This window comes from Dermacentor albipictus, chromosome 7 (genome assembly GCF_038994185.2).
Source record: "Dermacentor albipictus isolate Rhodes 1998 colony chromosome 7, USDA_Dalb.pri_finalv2, whole genome shotgun sequence".
In the NCBI taxonomy this organism is placed as follows: domain Eukaryota; kingdom Metazoa; phylum Arthropoda; class Arachnida; order Ixodida; family Ixodidae; genus Dermacentor; species Dermacentor albipictus.
Window position 1 is genome coordinate 69582503 of NC_091827.1, and position 16369 is coordinate 69598871.

General features: G+C 43.6%; 1 protein-coding gene across 2 annotated transcripts in view; it reads right to left on the bottom strand.

The window, feature by feature from the left end:
- Positions 1 to 16369, bottom strand: part of Rat1 (5'-3' exoribonuclease 2 Rat1) — a 119226-nt gene that overhangs the window by 86513 nt on the left and 16344 nt on the right. For both annotated transcript variants that reach the window (XR_011507436.1, XM_070522364.1), the window contains exons 7-13: positions 14499 to 14549; positions 10578 to 10685; positions 10430 to 10479; positions 10145 to 10270; positions 5545 to 5624; positions 2393 to 2450; positions 1963 to 2020 (exon numbers count right to left, since the gene is read on the bottom strand). Coding sequence is in view for 1 of the 2 variants with exons in the window: in XM_070522364.1 (XP_070378465.1) it covers positions 1963 to 2020; positions 2393 to 2450; positions 5545 to 5624; positions 10145 to 10270; positions 10430 to 10479; positions 10578 to 10685; positions 14499 to 14549 (531 nt within the window). In the remaining variant the exon portion in view is untranslated. The remainder of the gene's footprint in view (positions 1 to 1962; positions 2021 to 2392; positions 2451 to 5544; positions 5625 to 10144; positions 10271 to 10429; positions 10480 to 10577; positions 10686 to 14498; positions 14550 to 16369) is intronic.

A 16369-nucleotide genomic window follows, 5' to 3' on the forward strand; every position in this document is an offset into this window, starting at 1 on the left:
GTAGCTTCGAGCGCGTTAGCAGAGACGAAAAGAGAGACCGGTGGCATTAACTCCCCTTACAGTTGAAGTATTCGCAAAAAAATGTTTGAGGCACCAAATTCGCGAGATAACATACCGCTTCATGTTTCAAGGCTCCCTTAAGAAGAAAACGTGTGTGTTTGAATATCACAGAAAGGAACAATAGCAAACGCAGTTGTGCCGCAATGTAGCACAATTCTTGATGTTGTGAAGTACTTAACTTTTTATAACATTCTGTCCACAGAACACCATGTATTTACAACCTCGATGTAATGACATGTTCTATACAATTTCAATACAACAAAATTTCACTGCCACTGCAAATATCAAGACAATAAATGGAAACTTCCATGGACGTAGATGCTCAAATAGTTTAATTAAGAGTGGCGGCTTGCAACCACCCCTCTCAAATCATCCGATGCCCAACTAAGAGCATCTCCATGAATACTTTAAGAGCACCTGCCAAAGCAAAGCAGCATCAGGTTCTGTATAAAGTCCCAAGTGTGAAAGGATCCTATTGCGCCCTGCTCGCCCTGTATGCTTTCGGTGCAAGTGAAAGCGTGCAAGGGTTAGCTGAGAAAGATGGTGGCGTGATGAGCACCATCTTCCCAGGCAAGCAAGAGGAAAGAGGCAAGGGAGCGAGCTTGCGACAACGTGATAAAGACCGCTATGACGTAAAACCATTCCAGTCCGTTTTTATTCCAAATCAGCCATCAGCCCTCCGCAATAGGTCTAAATGTCTCGCGCTCTGCCCGCATGGACGTGGCAGCCGCCCATATGCGCTGTACTCGAACCATTCTGAGCCATCACGGTAGGCTAATGGCCGATTTAGAATGAAAAACAGATTGGAATAGTTTTAAGTTATATTGGCCCAAGTGCACGCGAAGGAGGGCAGGGGGGAGCAGGTTGGTTCGCTTCACTTTTTATAGTGGTGCCGTGGCTGAGCACGAATGTAGCTTGCGTACCCTGTTTTAGATTTAGATGTTATCTGGTGCGTGTGCTATGTGTGCTGTATTCCCACGCATTTAGTACTGGAGGGTGTGTAATCTCGAGGTTTAAAGAAGCGCTGAAGTGAGAAGCGGACTAATCATTCACTCCCTGCTGCCGGTGCTTTTCATGACGGCTTCACCCCATTACAGGCAACACTCTCAGCTACTGGGACAAAGTGGATGCGAAAGCATAGCTGGCTTCCTTCGTATCGCCAATGTGAAGATATTGTCAACACGAAATGAAACTGCACCTTTCATCAGTGACTCTCTGATTCAACAAAAGTCATTTACCTTGACGTTCAAATTTGCTTTTGCCTATAGCCCAATAATTAGGGAAATTTTGCGGCCCCTTCCGTGTGATAAAAATCTGCTGGCAACTGCAGTTATTTGCATAAAACGTCAAATTTCAATAAAATTTCAACACAACGATGCAAACTACCAATCTTACAGAGTTCGTTATATCGAGGTATAACTACAGGCCATTTGCAACTGCCCAAATGATGCACACTCTCATAGAGAGTCTTTCGAACACATTGTTGGGCACCGAAAAAACAAGCATTTCTTGCCACTGCAAAGGCACCAAGAAACTGTTTGGCTTCCCATGCACGCTGCAGCATTAGCAGCCAGTGTAGTTACATTACTTGCATTATTTACGTCGACATCGCTTTGGTTCTTGCACCTTTCTTTTAAAGTTTATTCAATAAAGTTGCAGCCACCTCCATTATCCTTGCTTTTTTCACATCTGTTTGCAGTAAGTCCACATAATAAACTACTAAATACTCATAAACAACTACTTTTAAAGAATAATTGCACGTTTTTATTTTTATAAGTGCATTAGTACTGCAATTGTGTACCCATGTTTCTTTTTCTTTCCACGCTTATTTGGTACGGCACTCAGCTCAACAATAATGGGCGATAACATGCACATAGTATGTTTTTTCTTTTTTTCGCTTACCTGACATAATCAGCTGCACTCTGTTCATAGCAACATAGCCATTCTCTGTTAGGTAGCCCTACAAGAATACAAAACCCAAAAGCAGAATGTGAAATTTCCAGGGCCAACATTACTAGTGACATGAACTGTTAACACATGCTTGACACATAGTTTTCAGTGTTGGTTACAAAACATAACAAGCAAAAATAAAAAACATTTCAGCAATCTATAACATGTAGCCTCAGTGAAGCATTGAGATAATGTCAGTGTGACAAATGAAATTCATTGTTTTACATGTACAAAACCTACATAAGCTGAAACAAAGGAGATTTACACTTTACAGCATAGTAGTTAGTTGCCACTTTCAGACAATTTTGCTGCACTGACAAAATAAGTACATACCAGGTGAATAAACAAATAACCTACAACAAATAGGAACACAATCTCGTACCCCAGTTCTGTGCACCGCTTTCTTGTACAAATTGACCAGTCTGTCAATCGCACCTTCCCTGCAAAGAGAGTTCCAATTTTATATAGTTTTTGTTTATTTGTTGACCCAGCAAAGCAGCGCATTTGGAACACAGAAAGCATCAACGGGCAATACAGTGATGGTTGGAACAAAATATTGATATGACTAGATGGAAAATATGAGATGAAAGGGATCTAATGATGAAGGAAGCAGTCCCTGCTGACACAACCTTGTAATCCAACGAAATCAAAAGTAACAAGATGGGGAGCTCTAGTAATCAACGGTGGGTAAACAAGGGTGGCGCCAACCAGGAGCCAAGAGGGAGAGAGTAAACTTTATAGAAAAGAGCACATGAGCGTAGTGGGTGGTCCCCTCAGTCCTGGAGTCCAGCACCCTAAGCTGCCCTGCTCGCTCACCTGACCAGGTTGAGCTGGTCCGTCGAGTCTGAGCTGGACAGCGCTGCCTTCCATTGCCATGTGATGGAGTGTGTTATGGGTGTGAGCTGTGGTGTGCTTGTGCAAGCTCATACCATGTGGTAAAGCCTTGCCCATTGATCGCAGTGTGGGCATTTATACGAATACAGCACAGGGTTTATGGCGTGGTAGAGACTCAAGTGAGGATACTATGTGTTTGTAGTTTTCACCATGTTACGGCTTCCTGTCGCGTCAGATCATTACGAGGCGGTGGTAGTGTTCTTCGTGAAAGGCGATACCGTTGTAGGATGTGCATGTATGTTAATGGTATGGGCTCGGGATGGAACGAAAAGAAGTGCGCGTTAGATTCGATTAAATATGCGACAATCTCTGACCGACTTTATTGACATAGAATTTTTCGGACTGCACGATAATTCGAACTTTCTTGGGGCACTGCCACCTATGCCATATAATCAATGTATAATGGCAACAAAACGTTCGGACATCATACCACTTGTCACTAGCAGTATGCGAATAGTGATTTTTGAGACCAAATCGAATACAAATCAAATGTTCCGAATGTTGAACAGCCGTTATCACAATTGATAACAATCTGCACTTCCTATCTTAATGTTAGCACGTTTCTGTCATTGCATAGTAAATTATGAAGCATTGCTTATTAAAAGCACAAATGGAGCATTAGGAGCAAAGCAGTTTCTTCACATGTACCGGACTCTTCGGAGAGGGCGAATGATCGCTGTGTAGCCTGTGAAGTATGGCTATCTAAGCAACGTAGCCTGCTTCACTATGCAAGGTTTCATATTTTATGTCTAGGCCCACGAGGGTGAAAACTCGCAGTACTTTAATTTGCTCCAATTTTGTGTTTAATTGGGCACAGTTGACATTTTGAAATACACTAGCCGACCAATTTTTTGGACTCCAAATATTCGGACTTGATGAATATTCCAGACTTTAAATGCACCATCAGGGTTCCCATAGAGCTAATCCGTTTTCGCAGTCGGTTTTCCAGGTGAATTCACGCACCAAAGTTCAATTTTTCAGATAAATTGCTTGTTCCGTGCCACACTACCAAATATTAAAGGCCGCATTGCTGGATTTCTCACTGGCTTAGCCAGGCTCGATCAATGGCCTTCAAGATTGGGAGGCACACACTATCAATAGAGAGCTCGCGCAATCGTCTAGTCTCAAAGGCCATGCCCGTTCTTCCCTGACAAACTGACAAAATGTTCCAGGGGACGGAACTTTTTCTTTCAGTCAGCCCTATCGTCATAATTACTTTTAATGCCAGCAAGATGAGGCTCTTGACGACTCTATAGGGAGATTTCACTTTTGCCCAAATCTAAGCAAATCTGATCACCTCCAAGCGTAGCATGAGGCAAGGCAATCTTAAGAGATTTTTTTTTTTAGATGCTCTAAGTCTAATAAATTTTATTTTTTGGGTGAACAAGTTTTTCAAACTGTTTGATCTTTCGGACTATTTCTCGGTCCCCGCGAGGTCTGGAAAATCGGCCGGCGACTGTATTCGAAAAGTATTAGTAAAAGATGTGCATTTATGAATGGTGACTGTCTGGCTCAAAGACCGAATCGAAGAGGACACTATTCAATTGCTTATTCAAAAGTTCAGATTATTCACACCCCCCTACATGTCACGTAATTTTTTGGACTGATTCACCCCTGCATTATCAAGTACATGGTGGATGTGAAAAAAATTGCTGGCATCGATGCCATCACCTGTGCTATCCCGTGTATTCGCTTTCATTGTCAAGGCGATCCCTCGGCCTCCAAAGTGCCGTATGGCCATTGCATTTTGTCAGCTCTGTACCACACCCCAACTTTGGTTGCCAGCTACAGCAAAGTGGTGTTGCTTAGGTCTAGTGGGTGGGGTTGGTTGGCAACTATATGTCGCGGGAAGCTTGTCCTCGTTATATTCGCACCCACAGACTTCTTAGAGAACAGGTGTGAGATCGCACACACACTAGGGTTTGCAAGCAAGAAGGCGGCAACTGCCACGAATACCTACCTATTTTGAAAGCGTGTTTAAGTGCTGCATGAAATGGTGTAAGCTAATGTAAAGCTTAAAGTTCCAAACAGAATTAGCCCAACACAGCTTAAGCTGACAAAATATCATGTAAGCAAGGTTTCACGCAAAATCTGCACTTCTTGATGGGCTGCGTGATGGGCTACAAAAAATTCACCTGTGCCCCCGATCATCAGAAAATTTCAAGCAAAATCCTTTGGTAAGGTACAACATAGGAAAAAACTTTTGTAAACTCCAAAATTTGTTTTTCAGAACTCAAGGATAACTTGACTTCTTAGTGGGCCATCTGTGTTCAAAAAATCCGTCAGCGACTGTACTTCAATCTCCTCCACAGGGGCATGCCAAAAATAGCATTAACTGGCCCAACACAGACCACACCCCTCATCAAAACATTAGCTCAAGGCTGGTTTTCCCTTGTTTGCGCACTGTTGATTGTAACCTTATATAGCCACACTACAAACACTCCAGCTGGCATGAAAAGGGTGCACGTAGAACATATGACTCAAATTACAAGCACAAGCCAAACATGTCAAAGCAGATAAAGCTGAAATTCAGGGATCTTGAAAAAAAGGTATTCTTGCACTAAAAAAATAATTCGGTTCTTTTCTTTAACACATTGAACAACAAACAGGGTATTAAAAAGTATGAATGGAGAAGTTCACCTGATTTCTAAGGACGGAAGGTGGGGAAGAAAGTCGTTGCCCACAAAGAAGCACATGAACACCCAATCGTCAATAGCTCTCTGAAAAAGCAATTTGGAGAAAAACACAGCATTATTGAATGGCTTGCTACAAGAGATTAAGAAAAGGTGCCCAAAATATGTCACACACTCTAATGTTCTTTTCATTTTAATCTCATTCGGTGCAGTACAACTGCTAGTATAACAACCGAATACAAAGAAACTAGAAATTATGGCCTAACACTTGAATGGACACATGTCTCTAGGTAGAAGCCAAATTACCTTTCTGCATTTTCATAGCATTTGTGTTAGGGCTAACCTGTTACGGCTGACCACATTTTAGTAAAATTAAAATTGGGCACGTTGCAGTAATCTATTTCTTCTGATCATCCCTTACAGTAACACAAGAATGCCAAGTCTGCACAGGAGTGGCCCGTGTGCAGCCTCTCAGGATCAGGCAGAGAAATGACGTTTCAATGCGTATTTTCAAGATGTTTTTGTCTTGCTCTTGTTAATTTCTGCAATTTAATTATATCACACTTTGATGCATGCAAAAGACACACATGCAGTGTGCCATTATTACAATGGCAGTGTCCTTCCAGATGTGGTGGACAAGCCATTATTATTATGAACTATTCTTTTGTACAACATTCTAGGGAATGGAAGGGAAAGTTACGAAGGCAAGGTATGAACAAAAGAGAGCGCTTCTGAAATAGAAGTTCCACATCTTCCCCCGGTCTGGGAAGAGAGAACAAACACCCGATTTACAACAGCTAAACAAGACAAAACACACCAGTGAGGGTTAAATTTGACTTATTTTTCCGCCTTTCTCTTCCGCGTCTAGGGAAATGCGAAAGCGTCACACGTGAAGCTACACTGATGCACTATATGCGCTAAGAAACCAAGAGCACTGTCAAGCCCCGTCCCCATAGCTTTCCTTTCACTGTCACAGAAAGTTTTTCACAAGTGTAGAAATATGCGCAGACTAGTGCTACCTATTTCCTGCACCAATCTTTTTAAAATTCACACCATTAAAGCAGTGAGTGAGGCTGTAAAACGAGTTGCTCAATTCGATTGTTTTGTTGTCTGCAGTCGCAACAGGAAGACCCTTGCGAAATGTTAGCATTGCTGCAGTAGTTTCAACTTCCAGCCAACTAGAATATGTTAGATACTGCTTCCCCTATCGTATGCAGAATCCAATCATGTCCCGCTTAAATTATATTTATCACAAGCTCTCGAAGAACAAATGGCGGCAAGTGCTCTCATAGTTATAAAATGGCAGGCAATTGGAACCAAAAGGGTGCCGCTTCGAAAAGGCTGTGATGTCATATTTTGTTCTTTAGATGACGTTTTTGACGAAAACCAGCAGTTAGATGGGGAAAAGTGCCGGGAACAAAAATGAAGGGACTGAAAGTCCTCCAACCCAAAGCATTTGGAATCGTAGCTACCAACGCCATTTACAGTGTCGTTAATTCTTGCATGTTTTGAAGGGCGAGTGCAGCAAACCTCATTAAACTGTACCTGCTTAAACAGTAGTTTCGTTTTAAAAGTAGTAAAGTCAAATCCCCAACTAAGCTGCAATTGAACGTAATGTGTTTTTATCCACATAAACTGTATCAGCTTATAGCATACATATCGATTAACACAAAGTGTTTCCACTTTTTATTGCGCAATTACGGTGGCACGTCGTGATTGCAATCACGGCGGTAGGTCATCCTGGCAGAACAATGAGCCTCAGAGATCAGAACGGCCTCCAAGTGCAAATACAGAGGGCACTTGGAAGGGTGAGACCACATCAACACCATTTTGGTGCCGCACCAGAGAAGGGTGTCTAACAAGCTGACATTTCCGAATTCCCCGAGTTTTCCAGGTTTTCCCCGAGTGCCCTTGCAGCAAAATTCCCTGAGTGACATAGAATTCTGTTTTATGTCAAGATGGACTCGCACCATGTCGCTGGATGCTGTCACTCTCTAGTAGGCATGTTAAAAAATGAACGACTTGATCCAGTTTGAACAGTGAGGGGTAGTGTTTATGTTATTCAACAGGGGAACAGAAGGGAGGCGTTAGTAAAATGCACAGTGAATAAGATATCTTTAAAGAAAAATGGTAGAGCCCATTGCAAATCGAGTCAAATATTTTCAAGTACGAATAAAAAGAGACGCATACACAAGCAAATATTTTCGAATATGAGCTACCTCTATCAACTGATAGCAAGCTCATTGATATGAGGTCCAAACTTTGTCACGAGGCAGATTCTCTCTCAGCAGCTGCACAGCCAATGTCAACTGTCCCGACATACTCTCAGCCCGTGCACAATGCCTCAGTGTTGCATTTCACTGCTTTAGGGTTTATATTGGCTTAGATGGGGGACACCTGCTTCTCGGCGTCAGCCAACACTTTGTTTTTTGAGCTCGAGCTCCTTCAAAGAAGCAGCCGGACACTTCTTTTCTTGTTCATTCCTCAATGAGTTGGTCCTTTCTGCTCTCGTCCTCCTTCCGCTGCGCGTTCACCCCGCAGAACATTTGAAGCATCCTCTTGGTCACTTGTACAGTCAACGTCGGATTTTTCAGACTCCCTACTGGCTGCAAGGACGTCCGAAAGATTGAGCAGTCCGAAAAAATGAATGGATGTTTTTTACTGCCTTTAAGAGCTGAAATCACCACAGGCACACCAATAAAGCTCCAAAGGCTTGCCAGTACACTTATTAGGCATATCGGTGCGCATACTGTGACAGGAGATGGCAGGTGCATGTGTGAGTAATTAAGGAATACATACTGTGCCCCGTGACAATTGCCCCTTCCCACGCTTAAGCATCATTGCAATAGGTCACATATGCTTCACCGCACAACACTGCTGTATTGAGGCGAAGCTAACCTTTGGAAACCGGCATTACGCAATGCCCCGAGCTTTCTGAGCTTTGAAGTCAATCGCGAGGATTACAAAGGTGGAGTCGGTGTCATTACTGACAGTGGCGAATTCTTTCAATGAAAAACACGGCACCGAATGGCAAGAAGCTTAACAGCGAACGTCAAAGCCTTCCACCTGGTGCTGCCTCAGTGGTGGCTACAGCTGCCAGCGGGTCTGCATGCGAGAGTGCCTGTTCGTGGCGGCGAGTCATAGGCGGAGAGTTTCCATTTTTTTTCCAGTAGGAAAGGGGGGGGGGGGGGGGTGACCAGCTTCCTACCAAATCCCACATATATATTTCTTGCACTTGAAAAAACTTTCTGACCTCGAAGAAGACTTGAGCGAAGAAAACTTGCGCAAGCTCAGAATGGAAGCTCATTCCTGAGCTTGCACAGGTGAGTTTTGTGTCTTCTTTCTTTTTTCGCCTGAGTGCTCCCTCCAGTTGATAGTCGGCGTTCGTGTTGTCCACTTCTCTACTCTTGTGTCCTGTCTGCACGCCTCCCCTCTTTTTTGCACTGATAAAAGACTGCTGAAGGGGTCACTGAAGTCTGGTTTTTTTCACGGTTAAAAAGCACGCAAAGCAATTTGAAGCATGGTGAACATACAGCAACATATTCATTCTCTAGGCATAGGCTATCCATACCTTTAGAAATAATTTTTAATCGGCTACATCCATCTTTTTCAAAAGTATAACTTTGTCCTATGTGTATATTTAAATATATACTGTGTGTGTGCATGTTGACAACAAATTCACTACTGTTTTCCTCGATCCACTTCTCAAATAAAATAGCTGATATTTGCAAATTCAGACAACCTTTCTCAAATAGTTTTCGAAGACTTCCCATAATCGAGTGGCCAGCATCATACACAAAAGTGACACAAAACTGCAACAAGTTTCATCACAGTCACAATGGACATAAGACACAAGGTGCAGGCCTTATACAAGAATATGTAGGACTAATGATATTTCATTCAGCTGACTTCCACTAAAATGGCAGACTGATGATACGAACGCTTTAATCTGAGTGACAAAGATAATCTGCAACAATTGCATAACTGAGCTGGCTCCACGAGTGAAAGTGAAATAGGCGTTTCAACACATGAATAAATCCTATGTGGTTCATTCCCAAAGAATATAATCTAAGTGACTGGGAGTTGTGCCCATGTGTACATCAATAACTCCCATTTCACCCCTCCCGCAACTTCTAACAACACACAAGGTACCACATTTCCTCAGACAAAGGCTACTTTGAAAGATGTTTCCAGCCTAAACGTGCACCTGAATGCGAGACTTATCAAACCAAAGGCAAGATTGCTGTCCATGCAAATATGATAAATACAGACAATTGTTCAGCTGTTTTACTTTGCATATGCCAGACAGAATGTGTGCACTAACATGTCCCACCAGTATAAATTGAAACACAAACTACAGATAGCTAATCAGAACGCCTGCTAGGCCTACTACATAGAAGTTTGACGTGTCTAATCACTTGGCAGCTGGTTTCTAAGCCCGTAAGCAATGGTCCTGTCTCTGAATTAGCCACTGTTACAAATGCATGTGAACCTGGAAACAGAACAATCCATTGCAGTTGCTTGGGAACTGCTTGCATTTGAATTTATGCTGCTTATAGTCTTGAATGAAAAAATAGAAAGAAAAAACATGAGAAATGTTATGTTACCTCAATGTCAAACTCAAATGGGAGATTGTCCATTCGGAGCTCGCGCTCAAGGTACTCGTGCAAGATGTTCAGACGAAGAAAGATGAACTCTGTCTCCGCACCCATGGGCTTTTCAAGCTCATCAAACTAAAAAAGAAAGAAAAAAAGAAAAACAGAAGAAAGGCTTAAAATACAGTCATCAGACCAATGAAATACAGAATGAACGAGTGACTCAAATATGGAATGAATAAGCGACTCAAATACGGAACAAATAAGCGACAACTTCAGCCAACACAAAGTGGTCACCTCTCCTGTCTTTTCCTTGGCCAGGCCTTGGCAGTCCTTCATCTCGTGTCCTAAGAGGAATGATGCCGGGCACCAATATAGTCACTGCATACGGAAACAGGACACTTACGCCGATAGCTTTGAGTGAGAGATGTTCAGCTAAACTTACCGAGCTGTCCACAGAGATCACAAGGTCTGGGCTGATTGGGTTTGAACTCTTCCCGGATGATGGTGAAGTTCGGTTCGTGGGTGGCTAGTCCCAACATAATGAGGTCAGCTGGAAGAAAAAAAAGAAAAGAAAACCCAGATGCGGTGTATAGCCATCCTGACAAACTGAGAAAAAAGTTATATAAAAACCTACACGAGAGAGAATTGCAAGACCAGAAAGAAGAACTGTTCGCTATTTTCAAACACGGGTCTCGAAACTCTCACGCTGGCCACTAGAAAATACCGTGTATGCTCGAGTAAAGGCCGCATTTATGCAAGGGCAGCCCCTCCAATTTGAGAGCAAACTAATTTTGGGAAGGAGAAAAAAAAAAGGACGACAATGCCTGAAGGCATTGCCCGTAGCGTGCAGTGTTTGGGCATTGTCGTGAAAAGCTTTGAAGTCACTGGTTTACCTAATGCCACCACTGGCAGGGAGGACAACTGTATTCGCTGCTGAACTAAGCCCGAGAAATAGGTAATATAATTGCAATAACAATGGCGCAGATTAGATGGGCGCCAGGAGCACAATGTCCCGGCGTAAAGCAAGTGGAGACTGGCACATCAAAATGATGTTGAATGATCAGAGGTTGCAGTGCTACAAAAATGAATGTTCTAAACGGATTTATGCCAAAGTTACAGCATGTCAAACTTTTCTAAGCAGAAGGCATTAGTGTAACCCTGAAGAAATTATCACTTTTTCAAAATTTCTGTAATGATATTTGTTCACATCTTAGGCCTACTGCACTCCCAATTTGTTCACCTTTCTGACGAAAAAAAAATTATTGCAATAAGATGAGTAGAACCAGAGATATCGTCACTCCAAAACTACACTACCATCAAAAATGTCGTTTTGAGAAAACGAGAAAAAACATTTCAGGACATGTTCGTGGTGATTACGGCAAATGCTTGAATACTAAATTGATCAAGGATGATACAGGGGTCCAACCAGGCAAGAATGAAACTTTTGCTTCTTTAAGGGGGGACACTGTAATTCAAATAATGTTCATGATGTTTTCCATCAATATTCATGAAACCTTCCACTCTTGTTAGGCTTTTGTGCCGATTTCAAATATGCAATTATTTTTCCAATAGGCCATTTAGTTCTGACGATAAATGAAATTCATTGTTCATAATTCGCCGACACAATAGGGGGAAAAATGCGCTACGAAATTCGTATTGGCACATGCCTGGGTACTAGAAAACATAAGGATAATGGTAGGAATACTATTTTGATATATCAAATATTAGTAATTTTATAGCAATTAAATCTTTACTGTTCGAATGGTGGCTACCCTACTGTCAGATCTAAAGCAGAATTGAAAATTTTTAAAGCATAAATTCCAAAATCTAACCCTACATTGTGTACAAGTGAAAAGTCGGTGTTTTGAGAAAACGAGAAAAAAGGAATACATTCACTTTTAATCAAACGTACAGAAATAATTTTGCATTATTTTGCAGTGAAAGTGGCTAAAAGCCACCAGGAATGTAGTCGCTCTGACCACGGCCACCCAAATGCGGCAAAAACATCGTTATTTAGCGCCGTTCGCCGATTCCCGGTGGCTTGCATCGCGCGCGCGGCAAGGTTGTCTGTCGTTCACGCGGGTCAAGCTCCATGCCGACGCGATATCGCTGCAACATGCGCACGTGATAACGATCTTTATGGTGAAGCCAGATTACCGTTCACTTTTGCCTACTGCGACGCTGCCGCCGCACATCTTGCACTTGACGACATCAGTCCGTTCACGGAGTCCTACTAAGGAAAGCGAAGCCTGCCTCGGCGTCGACTGGCGCGGCTGCAACGCCGTCGGCGCGAGTGAGCAAATCCAACACCCGCTTTGTTGCTGGCGTTGACGCAAGAACTCGAAGTTTTTTGAGCATTCATCTCCCTCTGCAACAAATCCGCACGCTGCAACATGGCAGTGTCACGCCGAACGCAGCCGCTGTCCGCAACTATTTCACTAATTTGTGAGCTGGCTAGGCCTACTTCGGCATTGTACGCGATTTCGGCATCATTTGCGGTTGGCGGCAAGCTACTCTCGATGCTTTCAGAAGGAATGGAGCGCTTTTGAAAGTTATAAGCTGATCGCTTCTTCTTTTTGCCGAACTTGTACCTCGTGGCAAACTTTCCCGGTGGATCGGACATCGTTGGGCATGTGCCAACAAACCTATGAGACGCACAGTCGCGTCGCCTGCAGAGTGGAACAGACGATGGGAACCTCGCGCAGCCAACCACAGCACACGTTTTTGGTCATGTGCGCTAGTTAATGAATCGGATCGCGCGTTTGGGCTTTTTTTTCTCCCCGGATTTCAACGTCACTGGCGTACCGACGGAGTCACTTTTGGCGGGAAATTAAAGAAGGAAGGCTCCTCTTTCCAACGAGACCAAGATGGCTGCGATCGCGCGCGTAGAAAAAGAGCTACGCGCCGCGATAAAAAGGGCTGTTTTTGCACGGAATTCAGCTCACAGTGATGTTATAAATTGATATTGCGGACGAAATACTCTTCCCCGAGATTCGAAACTGAACTAAAGGAATATTAGCTGCAGATATCGAACATTTCATTTTCAAAGAATAGATTTTTTCGAGATTTTTTCGCCGCAAAGAGCCGTGTCCCCCCTTAACTCGGTGGGTTCTGGGAATCCAAAGTGCGTATGTGAGTGTATGAGCCCTCCCCCTCAAAGGCGGGTCGACTACGCCCCAACGGCTGTGGACAGTCTGATTGGACGAAGGTTGGACAGCAGTTTTCTCTCCCCTAGGGATCTAGGGAGGACACAGGCTTTTTAAGCAGCAGTTTGTCGGCTGCTGGGGTGTTTGGAGCTTTGGGCTCGTGTGCTGTGCGCTTCAAGGTGGGAGCTTCGCGCTCCTTTTTGCAGTCATGCTAGGCTGTTGAAATGTATCTCCTGTTATAATTTAAATATTGTAATTAAACCCTGTACACCTAGTCCCGATGAAGAGCCAGGTCCTCCCTACAACCCCAACCACAAACCTAATACCTCTTCAAGATAGTGAAAAAAAAAGTGCAGCCATTACAAAAGTATACACAGTAAGCATCGTTCGTAAACACCTCTCGGTCTGCATTAGATGTCGCATTAGTTGCATGGGAAATCGCGATGTCCAGCTAGCCAACTGATGAAACTCGACCTTTCAATCATTTGCTTTACACAGACCCATGGCAAAATAGCGAGACTGAAGCCAAGCAGTGGCCAAGTCGCATCTGACGAGTATACGTCCTACGACTAGCTTTATCTTCCAGCTCGTCATCCTTAAAATGCGCTATGAAAAACACTGGCAGTCCAGTTAACAGTTTACCAAAAGCCTTACTCAAGCAGTTCAGCATGATAATAAACATAACACCAATACAATCTTAAGAAAGTGGTGCTGGTTTGAATTAAAAAGTAAATAAGTAAATTTTCGTTAATACATCCATTGCTGATAACCACATAAATCTTCATGACTCAGAGTGTGAATGAATAAAGCGCTGCAAAAAAAAAAAGGAATTAGTTTACCGCTGAAGTGCTGTGATTAACCATTGCTTAATCTTCCCTCAAACATGCGGTATAGCTGTTGTACATATATGCACTGATCTGTTGCTGCAGAAACAAATCTAATAATAAGGAGCTTTAGAAATAGGGGACCCTAAGTTAGGGGATGGCATTGGTCAGGCAAATAGAATAATGCAAAGAGACTGCAAAAGAATGTAAAAGGCATAAAGAACTGTTTGGGTTCTGGGGTACACATAGCTGCTAGGGGACTATATTTCTAAAATGCTTCAATGAGCCTCAGCAAATTTGTGCTAGTGGATCAACAGGTTTTCCATAGTAGCCATTTCCAGAAGACACGAATCCAACCAAGTCCAATACAATTTATTCACAGCTGCAACTTACCGTCTGCTCCACAGAGACAGTGATGTGTGTTTGGGTCATGCTTGGGGTTAGCTGCACGAGAGCAAGAAAGAAAATAACTTTAGTTCCCACCAGTAGAAATCTATTAGTTCCCTTCAGCAAACAAAGAGACAGGTCAAAGAGGTGCTTCTTAACCCTTACAATGTCGCTTCCAAGGTAACTTAGGAGACTTACCTCCATACACTCCCTTCATTTCTAGAGTACAGTAAAACCTAGTTCACGCATTAAAAAAAAAATGCAGGAAAACACATACAGTCGAAACCGGTTATATCGAACTCGCAAAAAAAGCCTATCAGTTCGAGCATAATTCGCTATAAGCCTGCTAAATAATTGGATGTCATAAAAGCACATACCATTTCTAAAATCACTTTATTGATGAAACTAGCTTAGTTTCGCATAAATTAGTCCTGCATTTTCTTCTGCTTGTGCAATTTCGTTGCCTGTGACACACGCGCTTCCCCACATTGTCAAAAGGAGTCTGAGCAGCTGAGGCCGCAACCTTCCGCATTCGCACAGAAGCACCGGACTAGTGCAAGTGCACCAATCACTTCGAAGGATGTGGGCAAAAGACCGTTGTTGCTTTCCTCATTGTGCCCCCTTCATTTGTGCTCGGTACGATGTCGGCGATGTAGTCTTCGTTTTCGGGCTCTCCCACAGTCGCAACACCATCATCTGCACCCACAAATTCGTCCACCATTGATTCGTCGACAGCTCCCGGAAATTCTGACAGCTCGCACCAAACTTCGACAACATTGGCAACGGCTTCGTTGCATACCTGAGAATTTACAGTCATCATCGAGCACGCGGAAACCAGCACGTAAGAAGAACTACTGGTACACGGCCGTGCGTATGCGTTGGGCGCCACAGGCACCGGATCGCGAGTTTGGCCGCTATGGCCCTATTTGTGCCGAGAGTGCTCCTCGGAATTTGCGTGCTGCGGGGACATGCGACTTCTCATTGCATTCCACCCGATTTACGATTTCGAGCTTCACGACGAAAGGCGAATTCTGCCGCTTCATCACGGCAACACTGCGGGAGAAGGCCCACAAGGTGCAAACACAATGAACCAGAAAAGCAGCAACAAAACTCGCACTTTCACAATCTTGCACGACGAGAGCACAAGAGCCTCTGATTGGCTGTCTGAGCAGGCGCTGTGGGCGAGCCAAGATCATTTTTTTGCAGGGGGGTGTCGACACCTCGCCCGAGCAGCCTGATGCAATGCGGTCACGGTAGGGAGAGCGGTTGGATGGAGCCGCGCCGCTGGGTTTCCCCGCTACCACGAGGGAAAGCCAACTTCTGGGGGCACTTTTCCATTGCTTGACGTTCAATATATCGGGAGTCGCTGCTATTTTTGTTCAATGCAAGTGTAATTTTTGCTATATATACTCATTGTAACTATACCGTGACGAGAAATTGCTCTGTACATAGAATAATTCAATGTAAACGGTTTCGGTACAGTCGGGTTCGACTGTACTAACCAGGAAAACGTACGATCCAAAGTCACAGAAAAATTTACCATAGTTGAATCTAGTTGACACCTATGTAATGTGAAACACTTTGTAACCATTGCAGCATGATACGCCGACTTGCCCCAAGCTGGTGGGGCCCTGAGTGGCCCAAGAAGCACATTCTTGTTCTAGTGGCTTCGGCAGCATACGTTGGTGCTCTGCGGTATCAGCCTGGGCCAGCAGCTTCTTCCGAGTGAGGCATTTTTGCGAGCAGTTCTGACGTGACCACCTGACACAAATCATTGTGGCACAAGACGTCGATGGAAGCTGCCACTTACAGAGTCAATTTGTGTAGTTTCCATTTCTTCAGACCCGATAGGGCTGGCGTGAACCCGTAATCATGTG